The sequence below is a fragment of the Rhyacophila brunnea genome, unplaced genomic scaffold (genome assembly GCF_057557595.1).
Source record: "Rhyacophila brunnea isolate RB1 unplaced genomic scaffold, BYU_Rbru_1.0 scaffold_8, whole genome shotgun sequence".
NCBI lineage: Eukaryota > Metazoa > Arthropoda > Insecta > Trichoptera > Rhyacophilidae > Rhyacophila > Rhyacophila brunnea.
The window spans coordinates 37614141-37634355 of NW_028233350.1; the positions used below are offsets into that span (position 1 = coordinate 37614141).

At 33.3% G+C, this 20215-nt stretch overlaps 1 protein-coding gene across 3 annotated transcripts in view; it reads left to right on the plus strand.

Moving 5' to 3' along the window:
• ovo (transcriptional regulator ovo) overlaps nt 1-20215 on the plus strand; it is a 67029-nt gene that overhangs the window by 15051 nt on the left and 31763 nt on the right. The window contains exon 2 of one of the 3 annotated variants that reach the window (XM_085959240.1): nt 6355-6411. The exons of the other annotated variants lie outside the window; for them this stretch is intronic. Within the exon in view, the coding sequence (XP_085815366.1) occupies nt 6355-6411 (57 nt within the window). The remainder of the gene's footprint in view (nt 1-6354; nt 6412-20215) is intronic. 3 annotated transcript variants of the gene reach the window in all.

A 20215-nucleotide genomic window follows, 5' to 3' on the forward strand; every position in this document is an offset into this window, starting at 1 on the left:
TATTACATGATCAGAAACCATTGTAAACAGTTTAATGTGGTTATGCAACTTGAGATTTTCTATGATACGACGTGTACATGATATACATTCTTGCGTGAAAATCTACGTAAACTAAAATGCTTTTCCGCGATAGTAACCAGAGACAACAAAAATATATTAACCATGTTAACTTCCTGAGGACCAGCGCATTTTAATTGTAAAGCATTACCACTGTGGTCAATGTTGTCAATTCATAAAGGAACTGATATAAATAAATAAAGATAATACCTACGATTTATATACATATATGACATCACTTGGATTTTATCAATTAAACATAATAGTGCATCACGTGTCCGAAGTATGTCACTACTACGGCTATATAACGGTTTATCTTTTTCGTAAAAAAGTAAGTAATAGTCTTGTGCACTATTGTCAATTCTTGGAATTAGCTTAAATTCAGTGGGCCGTGTGTATGAGATTCCCAAATTCTTTATAAGCTATTTAACCTATTTTCCACCATATAGCGTATAGCACTGTTTGTGACGTAAGCAATCTGACGTCACACGACATTCAAAATGGCTGCTTCATCTCTCACTTTCAAATGTCATTTTAATAATGCATTCATTACAAAAAACGTTTGCTTGAGGCCCTCGTTCATTTTGAAGACTCTGTAAAACATTTGCGAACTTTAAAAACAGTTTCTAGTCGTGCTGTTTACAAAATACGTACCTATAATGTTGATCCATAGTCTTTAATCTAGATAGTAAGATGCTAGATAGATAGATAGTAGGATAACATGGATTTACGTAAGATTACGATAAAATATCTCCGCTAAACGACCGCAAAGATAGGTACCTACTGCTGTATCTGTATAATATTATACAGAGATCATTACGTTACATTCTAAACTAAATCTATTTTCATTTCTGTCATTACTTATTCCGTTTTGACATTCTCATAATAATATAAGTGATTGAAGTGAAGTTAGTCATAATATAATTGTATGTATTGCCATCAAATGGAAATGTTTATCAGGAATACTTTATCCTTTCGTACAGTAGAATTATAAAATAAATGTGATAAAATAACTGATAAATAATTTATAATAATTATTCATTTATAATTATTAAATTTATATGGTACCGTTCGCACACTTTCAGACACATTTACAATTTCAAAATTTTAAATTAATGGTCGGGGAATGAAATTTTATAAGTTTGCCATTATTTTCATGCTATGACACATTGTGACGTCACATCGTGACGTCGCTAAACAACGAATTACACCTGCACTCATGCATACAAATTAGCAGTATATAGCCTATAAAGTATTTGGGTATCTCATGCATACGACCCTGTGGCATTTGCAAATACTTAATCTATTTATTTAACGTAATCTGAGTTAATGCATCATATTGTACACATGATTGGTCATATAATGGTTAATGTCGTTACCAGCACCGCCTCCATCTTTAATAAAACCGCACAACTCAACACTCATTGCTCGCTTGTTACTACTTGCTGTAAGTAAAGCTATATTACCTACAAAAAAATGAAGACATTTTAAATTAATTAATTATCATTTAGACATTACTATGCACGTGTGCTCATGACTATGGGTTTATGGTACTTTAATTTATTATCGGCTGGTCATGATGCATTATAATGTATATACAATTAAAATGCAATTACATTTTGACAGCTTAGTTAACACTTAAAAAATACATAATAATTTATTTATTTTTAACATTTATTAAACAAAATTAATGTTTTAGAATATTTAATATTTTATTGTCTGATGTTAGTAATTCGAATTTATCACTTTTTAAGACGTATTGATTGCAAATGATCAATCAATAGAATTAAAACATTCTTTTGCATAAAAAATCGTGATGGTGATGAGTGATATTATTGATAGCTTGGCAATTATGAATTATACCTCTTGACGTTTTCAATAAAAGATACCGACGTGTGAATAGAAAAAAAAATGGCCCGATTAATTATTTTGTCGATTGGCAAACGGTGTATCAATGCGATTTCGTAACAGTACCTACCCAGTGGTGGCAGGTGATAATAATTAATTTAAATGACTAAGAATTATTTTTCTTCATCGGCGGGTCGAGGTCATTTGTGTAACGGAAAATGACGAGATGACGGCGATGTTTAGAACATACTTACCGCGAAAAATGAGCGATAACTACATTATCTATATTATACTTATGAAAATTAAAAATAAAATCAATATTTGATCGGTTTATTGTGTGCTCATCTAGACCCGTCATATCGAAAGAAAATATTAGTTAAAACGTATAGATATTACAGTTGATAGATTTATTAAATTACCGATGTGTATTATTGGAGGTACTATATCAATATACACCAGTTTAAGCTCATATTATAACATTATTTCAATTTTAATAATAGGTATCTTTCTTCATCGTTATTGTATGAAGAAAAAAATGTTTTAATATGATATAATAATAATCAAATAGGTAGTGTATTTATTTATATGTGTTCGCCGAATGTGTGAAATTGCGTATCACATGAAATTAGGCAAAATATTTGCCGAGTTCGTGAATTCGGCAGTAATTTTTCTGCCTAGTTCATGCATTGGGCAAATTAGATAGTGGCGCTCCGGTGGGGTTTTTTGCAACTAATCAAGCTAACCAAATGTGTCAAATGTCGAAAATGTGTTTAAAAAAATCAGTACTTACCTAACAATATCCGATAAGATACTTGCGTTTACTATTTCATTTTTGTATAAGGTATTATGTTATCATTTTTACGTCTCAGCTCACCTCTACTGGAGAATAGTCCATATTATAGTGTTATAAGTAATTTAATATCAAGTTTGCGTCGTTTCTGCATAATATTTTTAACGCTTTTTGCGTTTTTTTCCGGTTGTTTATAAACAAAAAAACAAGATGTCAATTTACATTCCCGCTAAAATGTCGCGCCATTTCATTGTTGGCATTTGATTTAAATACATAAACAACTAACATTTTTTTAAATTTTCGAATTGATCTATTTTTTAAACATTTAAAAGATAGATCGGTCACGTAAATTACGTCAGTTTTGATTGTTTTATAAAATTATTAAATGCTTAGTAGACAGGAACCATATTTTTTACTCATGCTAATTTTTGTTATTGCCAATATTTCCATTTAAATCAAATTGGCAATAATAATTATTTTTTGACCCGATTTCGCAAAATATTTCACAATTTCAGAGTCAGCATTTTTGATAACTAAATTTGGAACTAAAAAAACATGCGTAGGTATTTATTAAATAAGTAGAATTAGTCTCTCAATGGAATTTTATAAAAAATCACCATTATCAATAACTAGCAAATTACGAGATGGCAGTGCCACATGTCAACAACCTTGAAGTTCTGCAACAAAAATTACTATAATATACTCTTTCTTCTTCTCTCACACATTTACACATATTGTTTTATCTTACCCCTTTTAATATGTCTTCTCCCTGTCTCCTCTCTTTTATACGTTTACGTGTATGTTATGTCTTACATTACCACTATTAATATACTATTTCTCTCTCTCTCTCTCACACACATACACATTTGCGTATAGTTTCTCTCACTTTACCCCTTTTAATATTGCTTCTCCCTGTTTCGTATATGATAATTTTCCTCTCATGCGTTACAGATAGACATATCAAGATAAAATATAACATTATGCTCCAGTCATGTATTTCATAGCATTATACCCCATCCTTTACGTTTATATTTCCAATCGGATAATCAACTACTTACTACCTAAATCAATTTAAAATTTCCAAGTGCATATACCGTACTAGGTTATTTGCAATTCACGTGTGCCATGTGAAATGATAATTAGTAAGAAAATGGAAGAACGGGGGGGTCACCATTCTTACACAGGACATGGGGGCGGATGTTGCTAGAGGCCAATACACTCATTGCATTGAAGAGCGATCGGTGTAGTAACAATGTCAATTTGGGATAAGGTAATTTTTCCAATGACCATGGAAAATTATAATAGGTATTTTTATACATATTACACACAGTTCATAAAAAAACCCCGGATAATTATTGACTACGTGGTTAATTTTCCATAACCGTATAAATCTGATTCATATCACTAAGTAATGTGTGTATCATCAGCCAGCGGTGACTCACTGTTAGATGAATGTCTCCTCTAGAATCTTCCACTCTTCCCTATCTCGTTCTTCGCTACAGCTGAATTTGATAAATACTTTAAATAAGCTGGTTTCGTTCCTGTAGTGATTTAGTGTCACTGTATACTTCCAGCAGTTATCCACTTGCCAATGAGATGTCATTGCTATTTCATTTCTCTTTCATTAACTTAGCAACTTTTATCATATCGCGTAGTATTTTTACATAACATCTGACACGTACAATGTTCCATTCCGCTTTGTACTACTATTAATTGTTGGATTCATCGTACAATAAGTGTCCATATTTTACATCCATATGTGAGCAAGTACTGGTATCAAACTTTGACTGAACACTTATTCTTTAAGCACAATGGAAGATTTCTCGTTTTCTGTTTCTTTGTTTTTCCCCCCATATCACTTTGTGAACGTCTTGAATTTATAATTTTTAATGTTCACAATATGTCAAAATAACTTTGACTGAACCAGAATATTGAATATAAAAAAATACATTTGGAGGAATGCAGTTTAATATTTTCGACCGCTTGATGTCTATGGACTTGCGGTTTTTAGTTTTAGGCATTTCAGGTAGACTAAACGGCGGTTTGGTTTGATAGATATTCTGATACTTTAGTTAGGTATAAATTCGTGCATACTATATATTGGCTTTGAGGTACATATCTTATAATAATACATACCGAACTAAAAAGACCTCAGTAAAAAACGTGCAAGAATGTCGGCCGTTTTGCTATTTTGCGTGAAGCTAAACATAACGCATGAGCCGTTTGTTATTTCGTAAGAAGGCGACCGCGAACTCATTTTATATGCCTGAACAGGCATCTTTGTTAGTATCTCCCGGCTCACCTCTGTGACCGTTTTAATGACAAATTACATATTACAAACGTTTATAATCGTCTTGTCATTAGTAAGTTATTACAGCTACTATCTTATCGCGATTCTGGTCTGACTTCTTCTCGCAATTATCATTCGATTGTCATTTGTCAGACATATGTTTATTTTATACTATAGCATAAAATATTAATAATGTCGCATGTGCAATAATAATTATCTACGCTTACGTCTCTTATGTATTACTTATTATTATCATATGCACAAACAAACGGCACTATTGAGACTAATTAGAATTATTTAATTTATTTAAAAATTGAATCTAACAAAAAATTAGTCATGTTTTACTTATGAGGTTTACGTACTTACGATAGGTATAGTAAAAAATACTTATTAGTGGTTTTTAAAGATTTTTTGACCAAACCTTGTTTATGTAATTTTTACAATCTACCCGGGACTTCAATATGACTTGAATCAGTCACTATACGTGTTGAATATTTTTCCGTATCCTGTTCGAAATCTCTTGCAACGAAACACGCTAGTGTCAATGTAATTATTTATTCGTGATTTTTAAAGACTGCATGTATGGTGTATGACGTAGATAACCCTAACGCTGATGCTTTCAAAATGAACATTATTTGGTTCTTGTCGATTTAAGGGAAGCCAGCGGCAAAGAAATTTTAACAATAGCCATTATACTGGATTGTTTGTTAGGTTAGGTTTGGTTTTCATTTTTGAATTCTTGACTTTTTTATTTTAGGTTATTCATTGAACATAATACATAAATACAGTTACACGTTTCTACTTGTATCAGTAAAAAATATAAGTTAAATATCACAATATTAATTTAACTCCACGCACATATATTGAAAACCTCCTTCTGTAGAGCAAAAAAGGACCGTTGGTGCACTGATTAAATTGGCTACTAATGACTTCGCATTGCAAGTTCATTTGCAAATAATTTCACACTGCTAATATGACATTTAATTGCTAATTTTCATAGCGTATAAAAAGACAAACCATCAAGATGAACAGTAAACAGCCAGTAATACATATTCTTACAATTCGTCATTATTATTTAGTTGAACAATCGTGTAAAATTTATGTAAAACCATTTATAACTGCACTCGAATAAGTTATCGTGATGAACGTAACAATTTACGCCATTTTCTATGAATTAGAAGATCAGAATGACAAGTGAACGATGTCATTATTTGTAACGTTTACCAATTATTTAACCATGCTCCACGGATTTTCTAGAAAATTTTCTAATATCATAACAGAAATAACATTAAAGGCTCATTATGTGTAAGTATTGTTTAAATCCTTTGACTTTATGTTAATAGCTAAATATTTTCCTATGTTCTCGAAGTGTACACGCACGTAGAAGGACAAAATAATAAAATCGTAAAAAATATTTCAACGCGCGGTCAAGCGTCAAACTTGATTAAAGCGCTACATCTCGTAAGATAATAAAGAAGTCAGCGCATTGCGTAAATTTCGAAACACAGAATATAATAACGGATTGTGCCCACGAAGTAAATAAATAATCATATGTTGTTACATGCATGCTACATTTCAATGTTGAATGTTAAATTTACGTAGGTGAAGATAAAATATTTATTCATACATATGGGTAAATAAACTGCAATCTGTGTATACTAATGTTCATTTAATTATACATTTACTGGCTAGTATATTGCGTAATGATCATACCGTTAAATATGAAAAATGTAATTTGGTCATCCCACATTCGGATGGAAACATTAGAAGGTTAATTATGTTTTTCATATAAGTATAGATACTTCTACATAATATATAGGTAATTGGAAAAATGTTATTTTTAAACTATGATACGATTCCATTTTTGTTATTATCAATTGGGCCACACAGTATGTGTACATTGACGGGTGAATGGCAATCATTTTTTTTAATACATCAGGAAATGAAATAAGATAAAAATAAATGTGTACAATATACTCAAATATTGATATCGCTTTGAATTAAGATAAATCACTCAGATTATTATTTATAAAAAAATATCTTGGAATCGAATAATTATTCTAGCTTAGAAAAACATCATTTGATTTATACCTACATGAAGTAATATACTATCTATAAGTATTAAATTCACTACGTTAAACTATCTAGAAATAAATACAATTATAATATCCCAAACTTTCCAACAAGTACGTATAGCAGTCTAAAACACAGCAAAGACGCCACCATTTTCCTCATATTATTATGTTAGTGAGCACGCGCCCTATCATGCTTTGCACTATATTAAAGACTGTCCATTTTCAACGCTCTAAACTTTTATGTGATAAAAACCTGACATATATTAGTGTCAGAAGTGGGATGAGATAAAACCATATTTTTAAGATACTACCTATTTTTCAAGACCATTAAAAGCTAAATTCGCTAATCTAGTAAATTCTAGTTTTTTTTAAATTCTAGTTGGACGGCCAAAACTGTGATTATTATCATATTTTTTTCTGAATTACCTACCTTGTAGGTATGATATTTTTTTAGTTGCTTTGAAATTTTTAATACTTAGTTTGTAAGATTTCACTTGTATAACATTCAAAAGCATTAACAAATTTCTTTCTTACTTACAAATTGGTTGTATAAAAGTTAAAAATGTACAGTTATCTGCAGTCGAAAAATTTTACCTACTTATAAATAGTTTGAGGTTTGATTGTTAAATTCCACTTTTGATTTAATAATATACCCAAACTTTAAATTTGATCGATTTGAATAGTAATAGAATAGATCAAACTTAATGTTTTATATTGTTATGAATAAAATTATCAGTGGTGCCTGTGAATAAAATTTATAATTATTTTATAATCACTGCAGAAAACTGCAATTTTTAAAATAATATTTCATTCACACATAAATACATCACGTTATGTGAAAATTATAGGTACCTACCGATGCGTCCTTTTTCAAACTCACAAATACCTAAACGCAAATATATTTTCCGTATTTATGCAAACTCTATACATACTTGAATGAGACTCAACAAGCTTGGTGAAGTAACACAACCTTCACATCTTATTATAATCTTCACCGCGTCAGTATAATTATTTTGGTTCGTCCGCATCTTATACTTAGGATTATGTACGCGCGGATTCGTATAATGTGCCTTCCACGCATATTTTTTGTGCCACGGCAAAGTCACGACTCAGACCTTTTACATATGAAAAAATACACGACAAAGGAGGCGAAAGCCATTGTGTACCCATAAACTACCTACATGCATTATTGCTTTGATTGCCAGCGTAAAGATATCCGTGAATAAAATAAACTCACGGCAGTGGAAGATGGTAACAGATCATCGTGAATTCTTTCATTGCCAGATTCACATTGTACCTATGTGGTTAAAACATAAATTCTAAATATGTTTATTATTTCGATAAAGATACTGATAGAAAATCGTTTATATCGTTAACCAGAAACATAAATAAATTTGGCTAATATTCTTCTTATTGTGCCATCCTGAGCCAATCGTATCAGATCCTTATTGTCTTGAACATTTAGCCACTTCAGAAGTTACATAGCCAAGAGAATCTGTTTCTATCTAGGCTTCTATAGCCCTTTCTTTTCTATAGTACCTATACGTTTTATAACTTTTCACTTTATTGTACTCTTTACTATACTAATACAATACGCCTCTTTGCTTGATTACCTCGCATAAAATTAGATCAAATGATATTTACTTGTATTAATATGTAGTAATAAATAAATATACAGATAATATCTAAAAAATATATATTTTTAGAATATATTACATAATTTTCATCCTGCAGCCGGAGTGCATAGTAATGAAGCATAAAATACTCTACTTGTCCTGCATTATGAGCTGGCTGGAGTAAATCAAACTTCTCATTGTGAACAATGTGGCCGGAATATTCAGCGTTTCTGCGGTTGTTAGTAGCTATAAGACATTCTCTTGGCTTATTGGATAGTCTTTAAACCTCCTCATTGGTAATGTAATCAACCCAAGATATATTTATACCGCATCTTACAGCCATACCTTGAAAGCCTTCAGTAATTTCAGGCACCCGAATGTCCTTCAACGAGTGCCCAAATCTCGATTGCAAAAGTATACTTATTATAAATAAAGTATGTCTGCCAAAAAGTTAGTATACTAATTATACTACCAACCAAATTCTATTACGGTTAACTGAGATATTTCAGATCATGACTCCTTTCAAAACGTTAATCATGCGTTACAATATCCTCATCAGTCCCATTTTAAGCCCATGGATCGGAATGCTAGGTCTTATCAAATAATATGAGAGGAAGCTAGATATATTTAAAAGGAAAATACTAAGAAGGGTCTCCGAAGCACACATGACAAGATTGGTTGAAAGAACCCATGTCTCAAGGAGTTTACTATCTACCCATGATAGTGTATTTGGGCCACATTTGGTTTATTGCATGTATTCTATTACACTGCTATTTTATAAATGAAGCTATTAGCATCTTTCGCCCAAGTTGTAGGTACAATAAAAGAACTATTTCAATAAATCGCGTATTATTAACAATGGACAAGACACGTCTCAATAATTATTGTCTTTTATAAAATAAGTGTAAAATAATGTATACTCAAATTGGTTTATCGTGATTTTGCTTACAATGATGAATCGAGGAGTACGTAATAAATTTAATAATATGTTTCTCTGAATCTGGCCGCTATAATATAACAAATTGAGAGTGACTTGTCATCAGAGGCATAACGATTTGTTTCTCACGTATATGATTATACTTGGACTATTATTTTATACCATATTATAACAAATAAATTAGTAAGTACTGTTAAAATATGTGAGGTATTCATCAGCGTGGATAAAATAAAAACTTACTTCCATACTTCATCGTCGCTCATGAGGTAAGAGTCCGGGGTGGGCACTGATGTCCTCTTGCTGTCACTCCTATTGCGATTTAATCTAAGATTCCGATTAAATCTGTGACCTAGGTAACGCCATTTAACCACCAACTTGGGTTTTCCAACACTTCTTTGACCGGACTGTCTATCAAAATATATTCTTTGAAGATGACCATTATAGGCTAATGGCCCCACCAAACCTTACGGTCTTAATCGAACGTATCACACGACACTACGTTTGGATGTGAAACATTAGAATTTTTAATGTATAAGCATATCTCAGGTATAGTTACTCAACTCTGAAGTCACCACGTAGTCAAGTGTGCTTTGTGTATGTGTAATAAACAAAACCTAATACACAATTACTGAACAATCTAATTGAAAAGATATTCACGTTCGTAGTATGTAGCCGGAATATTTCTAAATGTAATAAAATTAACCGTTATGGCGACCAGTTTGGACGGCCTGATAGGCCCAACGGCTGGCTGGAACAACTCAGAAGTGGCCAGTCTATATTAGTTGAGAAATTTTGCTGTTTTGAATGATATTGTATACCTACTTACGTCAAACCTTAACTTCAGTTTTGGATCTATCTATGGGCGTTTTATAAAATAAATAATCATGCATTATGGTGTGTAGCAGTGTTTACATTTCACTGTTAGTGAATGACGTGGATTGGACGATTGTTACGTTTTAAAATATTTTTCGTTAACTACATTCATACAATGGACACATTATAACATGATTTCATGTTAATGGTACATAATACATAAAAAGTATGATAAAAGACAGGAATTCACCGCTAAATTGTATTGATTCTATCACTGAACGATATAAACAAATATTTTGCGGATAACATTTTATTGATTTTATACCACTCCATGCCTGACAATGAGGCATTTATCCATTTTTATCTGTTTGAAGGTAAATGCGTGCTTGTACTAACAGTAAATCTGATGCTTGAGATGATTACGTTAACATACCGTGAGACTACAACTGTTTCGACGTACACACTCATAAAACATATTTTCAATAATTTAATACTAATTGTATGCCATGCAAAATTACGTACTTCGACACGATTCGCGTTAACTTGGCGTATTCTCGTTCTTATACATAATTTTATCATAATTTATGTAATTTATTAAATGTCATTACAAACTTCTTATAAAATTATTGTTGTAAATGTAATGTATCTTCATTTGAACTGTATTCAAGCTGGCTTTAGTGACATATTTACAGGTCTAACTGGATTAATAAAGTCATTAGCACTTGCAATTAATTAATTAATATATTATCATTGATTAGATATTATTTTCCTTTGTAAGAACCAAGTCAGAATTGTTATAACTGAGAAGATAATAAATATTTGGAGCAAAAATAGGTAAAATGAAAAATGAATCTTGGAGTCGAGAATACTGATCTCAGGACTGTACCTACCTACTCCCTAATCAAGATGCTTTAGAATATATTATGATATGTACCTATCGTATAATCTGTGGAATAAGCAAGTAGGGGATACTATTATCATTAGACCATTAATTAAAATAAAACACAATGTAATTATAATAGCAACATATTCTACAAAGTTTTATAATGATAAAGATTGGTTTCGTTTACTTATAGACCATTGTCAACTGATACAATAATATCACTGCTAAGTATTTATATTTATACTAACCTATTTTAAAAATAAAATTGCAGTAGGTACCTAAATATAAATAAACAAATTAAATGTTTTTAGGAAGATATGTAAATTTAATTGATTTGTTTTTTAAACAGAGAATTTCTACGTTTTTATTTATTTATTATCCATTTTTTCAATAGATAATTTCAAGTTTAAAAATTGTATTAAATAACTGTTATATCTATACTTTATTTTGTATTAGTTAATAATCTCTTATTGAAGCGGATAAAACTGTTTTGATTCTTATTATACTATCTGGAATAAGTAAAATAATATTATATTTAAATTAACCCAATCCACAAATTCATATATTCCACAAAATTTGACAGTTTACACGCGTTTCTGGTTAATAAGAGTCAATATTGCTGTCTCCATGCCATGCGCTATTTTATAGGTATTTGAAAGAAGATTTTTAACTACGTAAGTACTCTATAATTAGTTAATTACCTTAATTAATTAGTAATTTAAATCTACATCAAAACAATTCGTAAGTATTGGATCATTGTTTTAATGCGTTGCATATCCCATTTTAGTATTTCTGACCCGATTATATCACTACCAAATCAATCCAAGTCGATAGATACTCCCTCCTACTACCACTACTCACAATTTACACTGACATAACTTTAGACAGGTGTTTTATCATTACGTTCATTACCATACTCAATGAAACAATTCTAATGAATAATCATATCGATATATTTAGATCAACACAACCGTTATAGAAGGTCACTGCAATGCTTAGTTTAAAAAAATGCTAAATAAATCAATATACGCATGTTAATTAGCATTCTTTGCGTGTGTAATGATAAAATACTAACTGCTATCGAGCCTTAATAAACATTCAACGATTTATCCTTTGTCCAAACTGGTCTTTAACTAGATTTGTAGCAATAATAAATAATTTTTGATAACGATTTGGTATGCTAAAGTTATTTACGTTGAGGCAAAATCCATTTCTGTATTTTCTGATACCTTTTACGTGGACTTTGTGAATCTGCTAATTACAAAGATCTCCTTTTATAACACATGATGCTTAAAGGTCGCTATGTTTAGTATAAACTGTGGTATTTACGTATTATTCAGAATATATTAAGTGTTGTATAAAATGACACATTATGGCTAGAATATAAAATAGACTAACGTTACCCAATTATTGATACGACTGTTAAAAGCACACTGATTACGTAAGTGTTGTACCTCCTGAGTAGTAATCATTTTTCGTATAATACTGCATTTCAATAAATATCAAAATAATTAACAAAAAATATGCTGGCGTTCATATAAGATAGTAGTCTGAAAATATCTATATTTCCCACGTATTGTTTCCATCTTATACGTGGTGTAAATGAGAACTCTGCCATTTTTGATAGTATTAACATGACGTGTATCCCTGATAACTATCTTAGAAATCGGAAGTATCAGTTGTTTATTCTCCCAAAATGCAGAACTCACCTGTGATTGGTAACACCAATTGGGATGCCAGTAACGGTGTTATTTATTAAACTGGCGTATACATGGTAGATACATAGGTACTTTGTTAAGATGTCAACGTAAATAACTTAATTAAAATAGAATTAACAAAAATCGTTTTGTTTTAAAACAATTGTTTGTAACTGTGTTCAACCAGATCGCTTCGGATAAATATTTAGTCCATTATTAATTTATTAATTAGCTCATTCGGTGTACTTACCTACTTACATTTCCAGTTTTATTACGTACATAATATATATATTGTTAATAATGTTAATTATATTTTTGTTTCCCCCCCCCCCCATGCCAAGTTGTGAACGTCTTGAATTTATAATTTGTAAATTTCAATTTATGTACTTTGATTTAAATTCGAAACATACCTTGCCTATTTTATGCTAAATATTGGCAAATCCTGTATAAAAATAAATTCTATTAAAATTGAGAGCGCGATTTAGTTGACCAACGGCAAAAAAAGTCGTCCATTGTGTTGGTTCATTTGAATTCACGACAATAAAACCGTAATCGGGTTAGCGTTTTAATATCAATTCCGATGCTCATTTCTAATCCTATATCCCCGTAATTAGTCTAACAAAGAGAGGACAACGCGGAACGGGAGAGTACAAATCAGACAAAGGGCATAATTATTGCGTTCGCGGTAATGAGAGGCAGTAACAGTCCACGCGAGCCACAACCGATAGCGTTATGCTCGCGTCCGGTAGGTGACCTCCTGCCTCTACTAAATCTACCTGGTACAACCGCCTGACACCTCTGACTCACTAACAGAAACTCTCAATGATGACAATAACATCTAACACTGATATTTTAAGATTTAAAACAAACTTTATCCAAAATGATTTTTTATATTTAAAGTGTTTTGATCGCTCAAAATTAGTTTGAATAATATGTATTACGTTGCTATTCTAATATGTACTTCCTCTTGTTATACATATTTTATCGGGTTCAGTCACCATCAGTGCAATCTTTGGTAGATATATCATCTGCTACTCGGAGCCACAAAATGCGGCATCGTCCTCTGGTGCGTCAACCGTTGATCTTTCCTTGGACAAGTGGGGAATGCTGTACTATTGTCCTCTCATAATGTTACCGAAGTTCTGTTACAATAGTTCACTATTATCTAGAAAAAAAAACATTCATTCATCACTATTAATTCATTTTCGTACTGTTTTGCTATAAATGATTCTTTCGACTTTACGACATATACAAAAATGATTTTAATGACAGAACTTTCAGAAATATGTATGGACACATTTATTAAAAACACAGTATTGACGTTAATTTCGGTATGTACTCATAGTTGATAAAGCTCAAATACAATTTTAGAGTTAGTGCTCGCGTTTTAGACTCACTAATTATAATAATAAGATTTCTTCTTGTTATTAATGTACAGTACAATATCAGTTCCAAAGTATAACAACTCAAAAAGCATAGTTCTGAAATAATTAAGAAACAAGATTTTGGGCAGGTTTAATCTTCTACTGTATATCTAATTTTTGTAGATTTTAATGAAATTCTATGATTATCTAAAAAATATATGGTTCATGTCTGTTTAGTGGAAGTTTGAAAATAACTGATATACTGGATTAATTGTTTGGGTAAGATTTGGTTAGGTTAGGTTCTTGAATTCATGAATTTTGCCGAAATTAACTATTTCCATAGGATTAACGTATAATTCTAAAGAATAATAATCACTGTCATTCTAAAATAATCACAGATTTTCACTTCTTAGGTACCTACTTACATTTTGTAACTAGTAGATACCGTTATTCTAAGCATTTCCACATACTTAACTCAAAACTGCAAATGTTTGACTTGTTATTATCACACTCTAGTAACTATATAAGTACCTACTCAATTTTAGAATAATTTTAATGATAACCTAACGTAATTAATTTTCTGTATATTTTACATCTTGCTAAGCTTGATTTACTTTCTCAACACGATTTATTTAGTACCTCTATTGATAATAATTTGTGTTCTATAAATTCATAGTAGGTTTCTACATAAATAACAAAAATCCTAACTAAAACAATAGATAATGTTGATATTTAGCGCATTGGCTAAACGCCCCTGGAAGCGTCGGTGTCGGGTGCATTGCACCGCGACGTGTGTCACACATTACAGTCGAGGTAACAAAAGAGTTATCCACACTCGCCCCGCACCATGACCACAAAATCATTGCACTTCAAACATTTAATATAATATTTCCATTTCAAAAGAACACAAAAATTATCATTTCAAAGAAACATTTTGTCAATACTGTTTACATATTTTAGTCGTACGAGAGACCATTGAATTGAATGCATGAGTATGCATATAATATAATATATATTTATTAGATAGGTATATAATATATTCCAGTGGCTAAGGGTGGAGGTAGGCTATAAAGATGCGATATAAATAGTGCACACCGAACTTTATCAGTCAAACGTATTTGTTTATATTGAACTAAGACTAAAATGTGTCCATAGTGGTTGTTAGTTCTTAAAATTTAATAAACCCTGCCTGATCCAAGCCGTAGTAGATAATGGTCAACAAATATTCGTTTATCTATAAAATATCTAAAATAACGTCATTAACTCATACACTAATTGTTTATCGATTATGGTTTGGTTAGGTAGGGCAATGAACTTTAAAAAACTAACCAACACTGTCTGTAATATATATTATTAATTGAACGAATACAAATAAGTCTGACTGAAAAAGTGTGCACTAATTTTGTTGGATCGCCCATAGTATACGTAAACTATTATGGTTTGATTTAGGCAGGGTTTAATTAATTTTTGAAACCAAATAAGAACGACTGACAAAGTTTTTTGTGAACTATTTGTATCGGAACTTAACAGCCTACCTCCACCCTTCGCAATGGATATATTCATATTGTACGCAGGCATTCGATAGCCTCTCGTATATAATATACCTATACAGTCAGTTGCATGTTCAATAGAATCCTTGCTCTGGAGAAACACACATTAAAAACATGAATATGTGAATTTTGTTAGACGTGGAATTAGAACACGATACTAATGACTCGTGTAAAGGATCGAGATGGAAAGGATATCACGACTTCACAGCGGAAGGAAATAACTACTCGTCTTCAATATTTTCAGTGTTTTTAAATTTGAATTCCTAACACAAAGTTCAATATACATATACAAAACCAGTATTCATGTACATAGTTAGTAATTATAATTGATAACATAAACGTTGTATAATTTGTACACACCTTGTGTTTTCGAACAACTAAGTGACAACCATTTGAAATTCAAATGTTTACTATGTCAATTGGTATGTGGCGACCACATTATAATCGCGTCAATAACTTCATCTATTTATACACTGTCAGATTTTCGTCCGGTTTTGGGATCCAGAACATTAAAAAAAGCTTACAAAATCAAATTTTAACAACGGGGGGATATGCCAGAGGCGAAGACTTACACTTAATAAGAAAATATTTGTTATGTTTTTATATCTATAACCATGGCCCCCACAAAGAGGGGGCTAACAGGGCTGTAGCCTAGGGGCCCGGGCTCAGGGGGCCCGGCGTGGTGAGTCGACTAGATAAATGAGATAAACACACATCTTAAATTTTCTCTAATGGTGAAAATTATTACTATTTTACTTCGTTATACTATTTTACTTCGTTAAAAAACCACTAAAAATACACTGAATTTTATCTGACCTCGAACACCATTTGCAAAACACCACTGTAATGCGATTATTTATATTATATTTGACAGTTGTCACAATATTACATTACTTCAGCGTTGAAAGGCTGTTATAATCTGTACATAGTTGCATCATATTGTTGTATAAAATGTTACCGTAAAACGGGGTGAAAAGGATCGTTTTCAGATTTCATATTTAATTTAAACCCTGTGCTGTATGCCTGAAAAGCTAAATTTGCCTGCCAAAAGTTGTGTCTGCGATTCATCAGGATATTTTGGTGAATGGGAACAGTTTAAAGTGCCCACCACCACCCGTCATATATGCACAACCGTGGATATGCACGGCCGCTTTCTATGACGCTTTAAACGTGTCTGAAAGAAGTGATTTTAAGTGCTCATTCCGTCCCGAGACGGAGCCGCACGGGACTGATGCTGCAACCATGCACCGTAGTGCTTAAAGAAGAAAGTTAAGAAAGAAATTTTTTTGTTTTTTGGACTGGCTCTGCTGTCCGCTGACGTTAAGCGCTTTGTGTACCCGCATACTGAGTGTCACGAATTGAAATGGATGAGTCTACAGAAGAGTCGGGATTATCCCGCTCCCCATACGACACTGCAAATTTCTCAAATGCCGCAAAGTTGGCCTCGGTTGCTACCAGATCTCCATGACCAATTGGGCCCGTGTGAGGACGGACCCTGGCAAACAGCTCCGCTCGTTCGAATTCCATAAGCGGGCAATCCCAGAGGATGTGTTCAACATCTTGGTGGTCATGCCCGCAGGTACAACCCGGCCCATCTACTATCAAGCCAAACTCGTGGAGTCTGGCGGCGAAGTTGCCATGGCCGGTGAGGAACTGGCTAATCCAGTGCGAAGGTTGGAGTCTTCTAGTTTGGTGCCTGCAGAATACGTCTGGAAAAAAACGGTAAGTGTGCCGCCCCTTGGGGGAGGCGGTCCACCTCGCCTGCCATGCCGCAAATGCGGTCTTGTACACAATGTCACTTACAGTCTTCCTGTAAGGAACGTCCTCGGATCTCTGCGGTGGTGTCAGATGGACACCGGCGAGTGTTGTGCTGATCCCCCTCAAGAGGAGGGTGATCGATCCTCTGACTTGGACGTGCAGATCGAGGGGTAGCACCCCCGCGAGTACGGCAAGCGCGTCAGTAGAAGTTGTGCGGTAGGCTTTGGTAAGCGAGATCAGCGCAAGTCGCTGCCCGCTTAGTAGTGCGCGTCTCACGAGAGTTAAGGAGTTTACTCGGGAATGCCAAATGCTGGAGGCGTAACCGGCAATTCCCATGAAAATTGCGCCGTATGCAACCTTAAGGGCTCTAGGCTTAAGTCCCCAATTGCTGCCTGCCATTCGGGCCATTCTCTGATAGGCCGAATTGGCCTTAGAGACGGCCGTCTTGGCATGGTGAACGAAAGACAGCTTGTCATCAAGAATTACTCCCAGATACGTAACCCTTTCGGAGAAACGCTGGTGAATGGGAACACTCAATATTCACTCGCCACCCAAAATTATGGTCTGTTCCTATTCACCAGCAAAATGGGGACAATAGGAACGGGGAGGGAAAAACCGCAAATTTTATTAAAACGCATGATTAAATAAAGAAATATTTATTTAGAAAACAAAAACTGTATTATTTCTTTAATCAGTGGATTAGCTGGAACAAAATTAGGTAGCTATTTATTGTGTTGAATTCATTCATGGACATAGACACGTTCGACAAAGCATGCAAAACATGTGAATCGCAACAAACTTTTCACGTTTGATGAATAACAAACGGTGAAGTTTCCTGTACTATCGGAGTTTCCAAAAGGCAGAAAAATAAATTATCTGTCAAATAACATACATATTGGAATGCAAACGATAGCATTTTGGCAATGCACCACTCTGAATCTTTTTACCGGGGACTGTTCACCCCGTTTAACGAAATTATGGATAAAGTATATGGGAAAACTCTATAAAAGGTATTCGTTGTTGGCGATAATGATTAGGGTTCAGCAATTTTTAGCAGGCAGCAATTTTTAGCAATTTTTAGGGTTTAGCAATTTCCCTAGACATTCAAGGTGCATTTGATAACGCATGGTGGCCACACATAAAAAACGCCCTTGCAATCAAGTCAACACCGCCTAACTTGTACAAACTGTTTTGCAGTTATCTACAAGATAGGGAAGTAAAACTAAAGTATGCAGACGAAGAAATAAAACAAGACCAAACCCAAGGTTGCATCCAAGGCTCAACTTGTGGCCCAACACTATGGAATATCGCCTTAGACAGTCTATTAACAATACTCTTACCCCACAATACATACATACAAGCCTTTGCTGACGATGTGTTAATATTGATAGCAGCAAAAGACACCGACGAACTGGAATTAAAAACCAATAGCGTGCTTCAAAAAGTAAACTCATGGGGTGAAGACGTAAAACTAACCTTCTCAGATATTAAGACAAATATAATGTTTATCAACAAAAGGAAAATACGAACACCAGAAATCCAGTGGAAAGGAAAACCGAAAGAGTTGGTCGATTCCTTTAAAATTCTTGGCATAATACTAGACAGGCACATCAATTGGGCGAAACACGTCGACTACATATGTAAGAAAGCAGCTCAAATGGGAAAATTCTTTTTAAAAACAGCAAGAGCCACTTGGGGGGCGTCTCCTGAAGTTTTAAAAATTATATATCATGGAGCTGTGGAGCCAACCTTAACTTACGCGGCATCGGTCTGGAATAAAGCAACTCACAGAAAGTCGATCCAAAAAAGACTGAATTCCGCGCAAAGACCTTTCGCAATATCAATTTGCAAGGGATATCGCACAATATCGCTAACGTCAGCACAAGCCCTGGCAGGAATAGCGCCAATAGATATAAAAATACAAGAACTTACAGGAATATACCAAGTTAAAACAAGCCACATACTTCCCCGACACTTACCTACAGACAGAACATACGAAAACAAAATACACTACACACAACTTCCACATCCTGGTAACAGACATCTAGAAAATATAGAACACATAGGAACAGTTGACGAAGACACTAAAACAAAATACCACATCACAGGATTGGAGATCTACACAGATGGCAGTCTAATCGATAACAAAGTAGGGGCAGCTTTTGTAGCCTACGAAAATGGAACATTAATAACACCCCGAAAATTTAAGCTCGAAAGCTACTGCACTGTTTTCCAAGCAGAAATATTTGCTATCAGAGAATCTCTCGAGTGGACACTCAAAAGATTAAAGTTCCACAGACACGACTATGTAAACATATTCTCAGATAGCCAATCCAGTCTGGTAGCTCTCCAAAACCCATCATCGACACACCCACTTGTAAGAGACATTTTAACACTGTCAACACAGCTTCGAATGATAGGAACAAACCCCAGATTCTTCTGGATAAGAAGTCACACAGGGATAGCCGAAAACGAGGAAGCTGATAAATACGCTAAACAAGCCACAACAGACAAAAGACCTTTAACCTATACACACT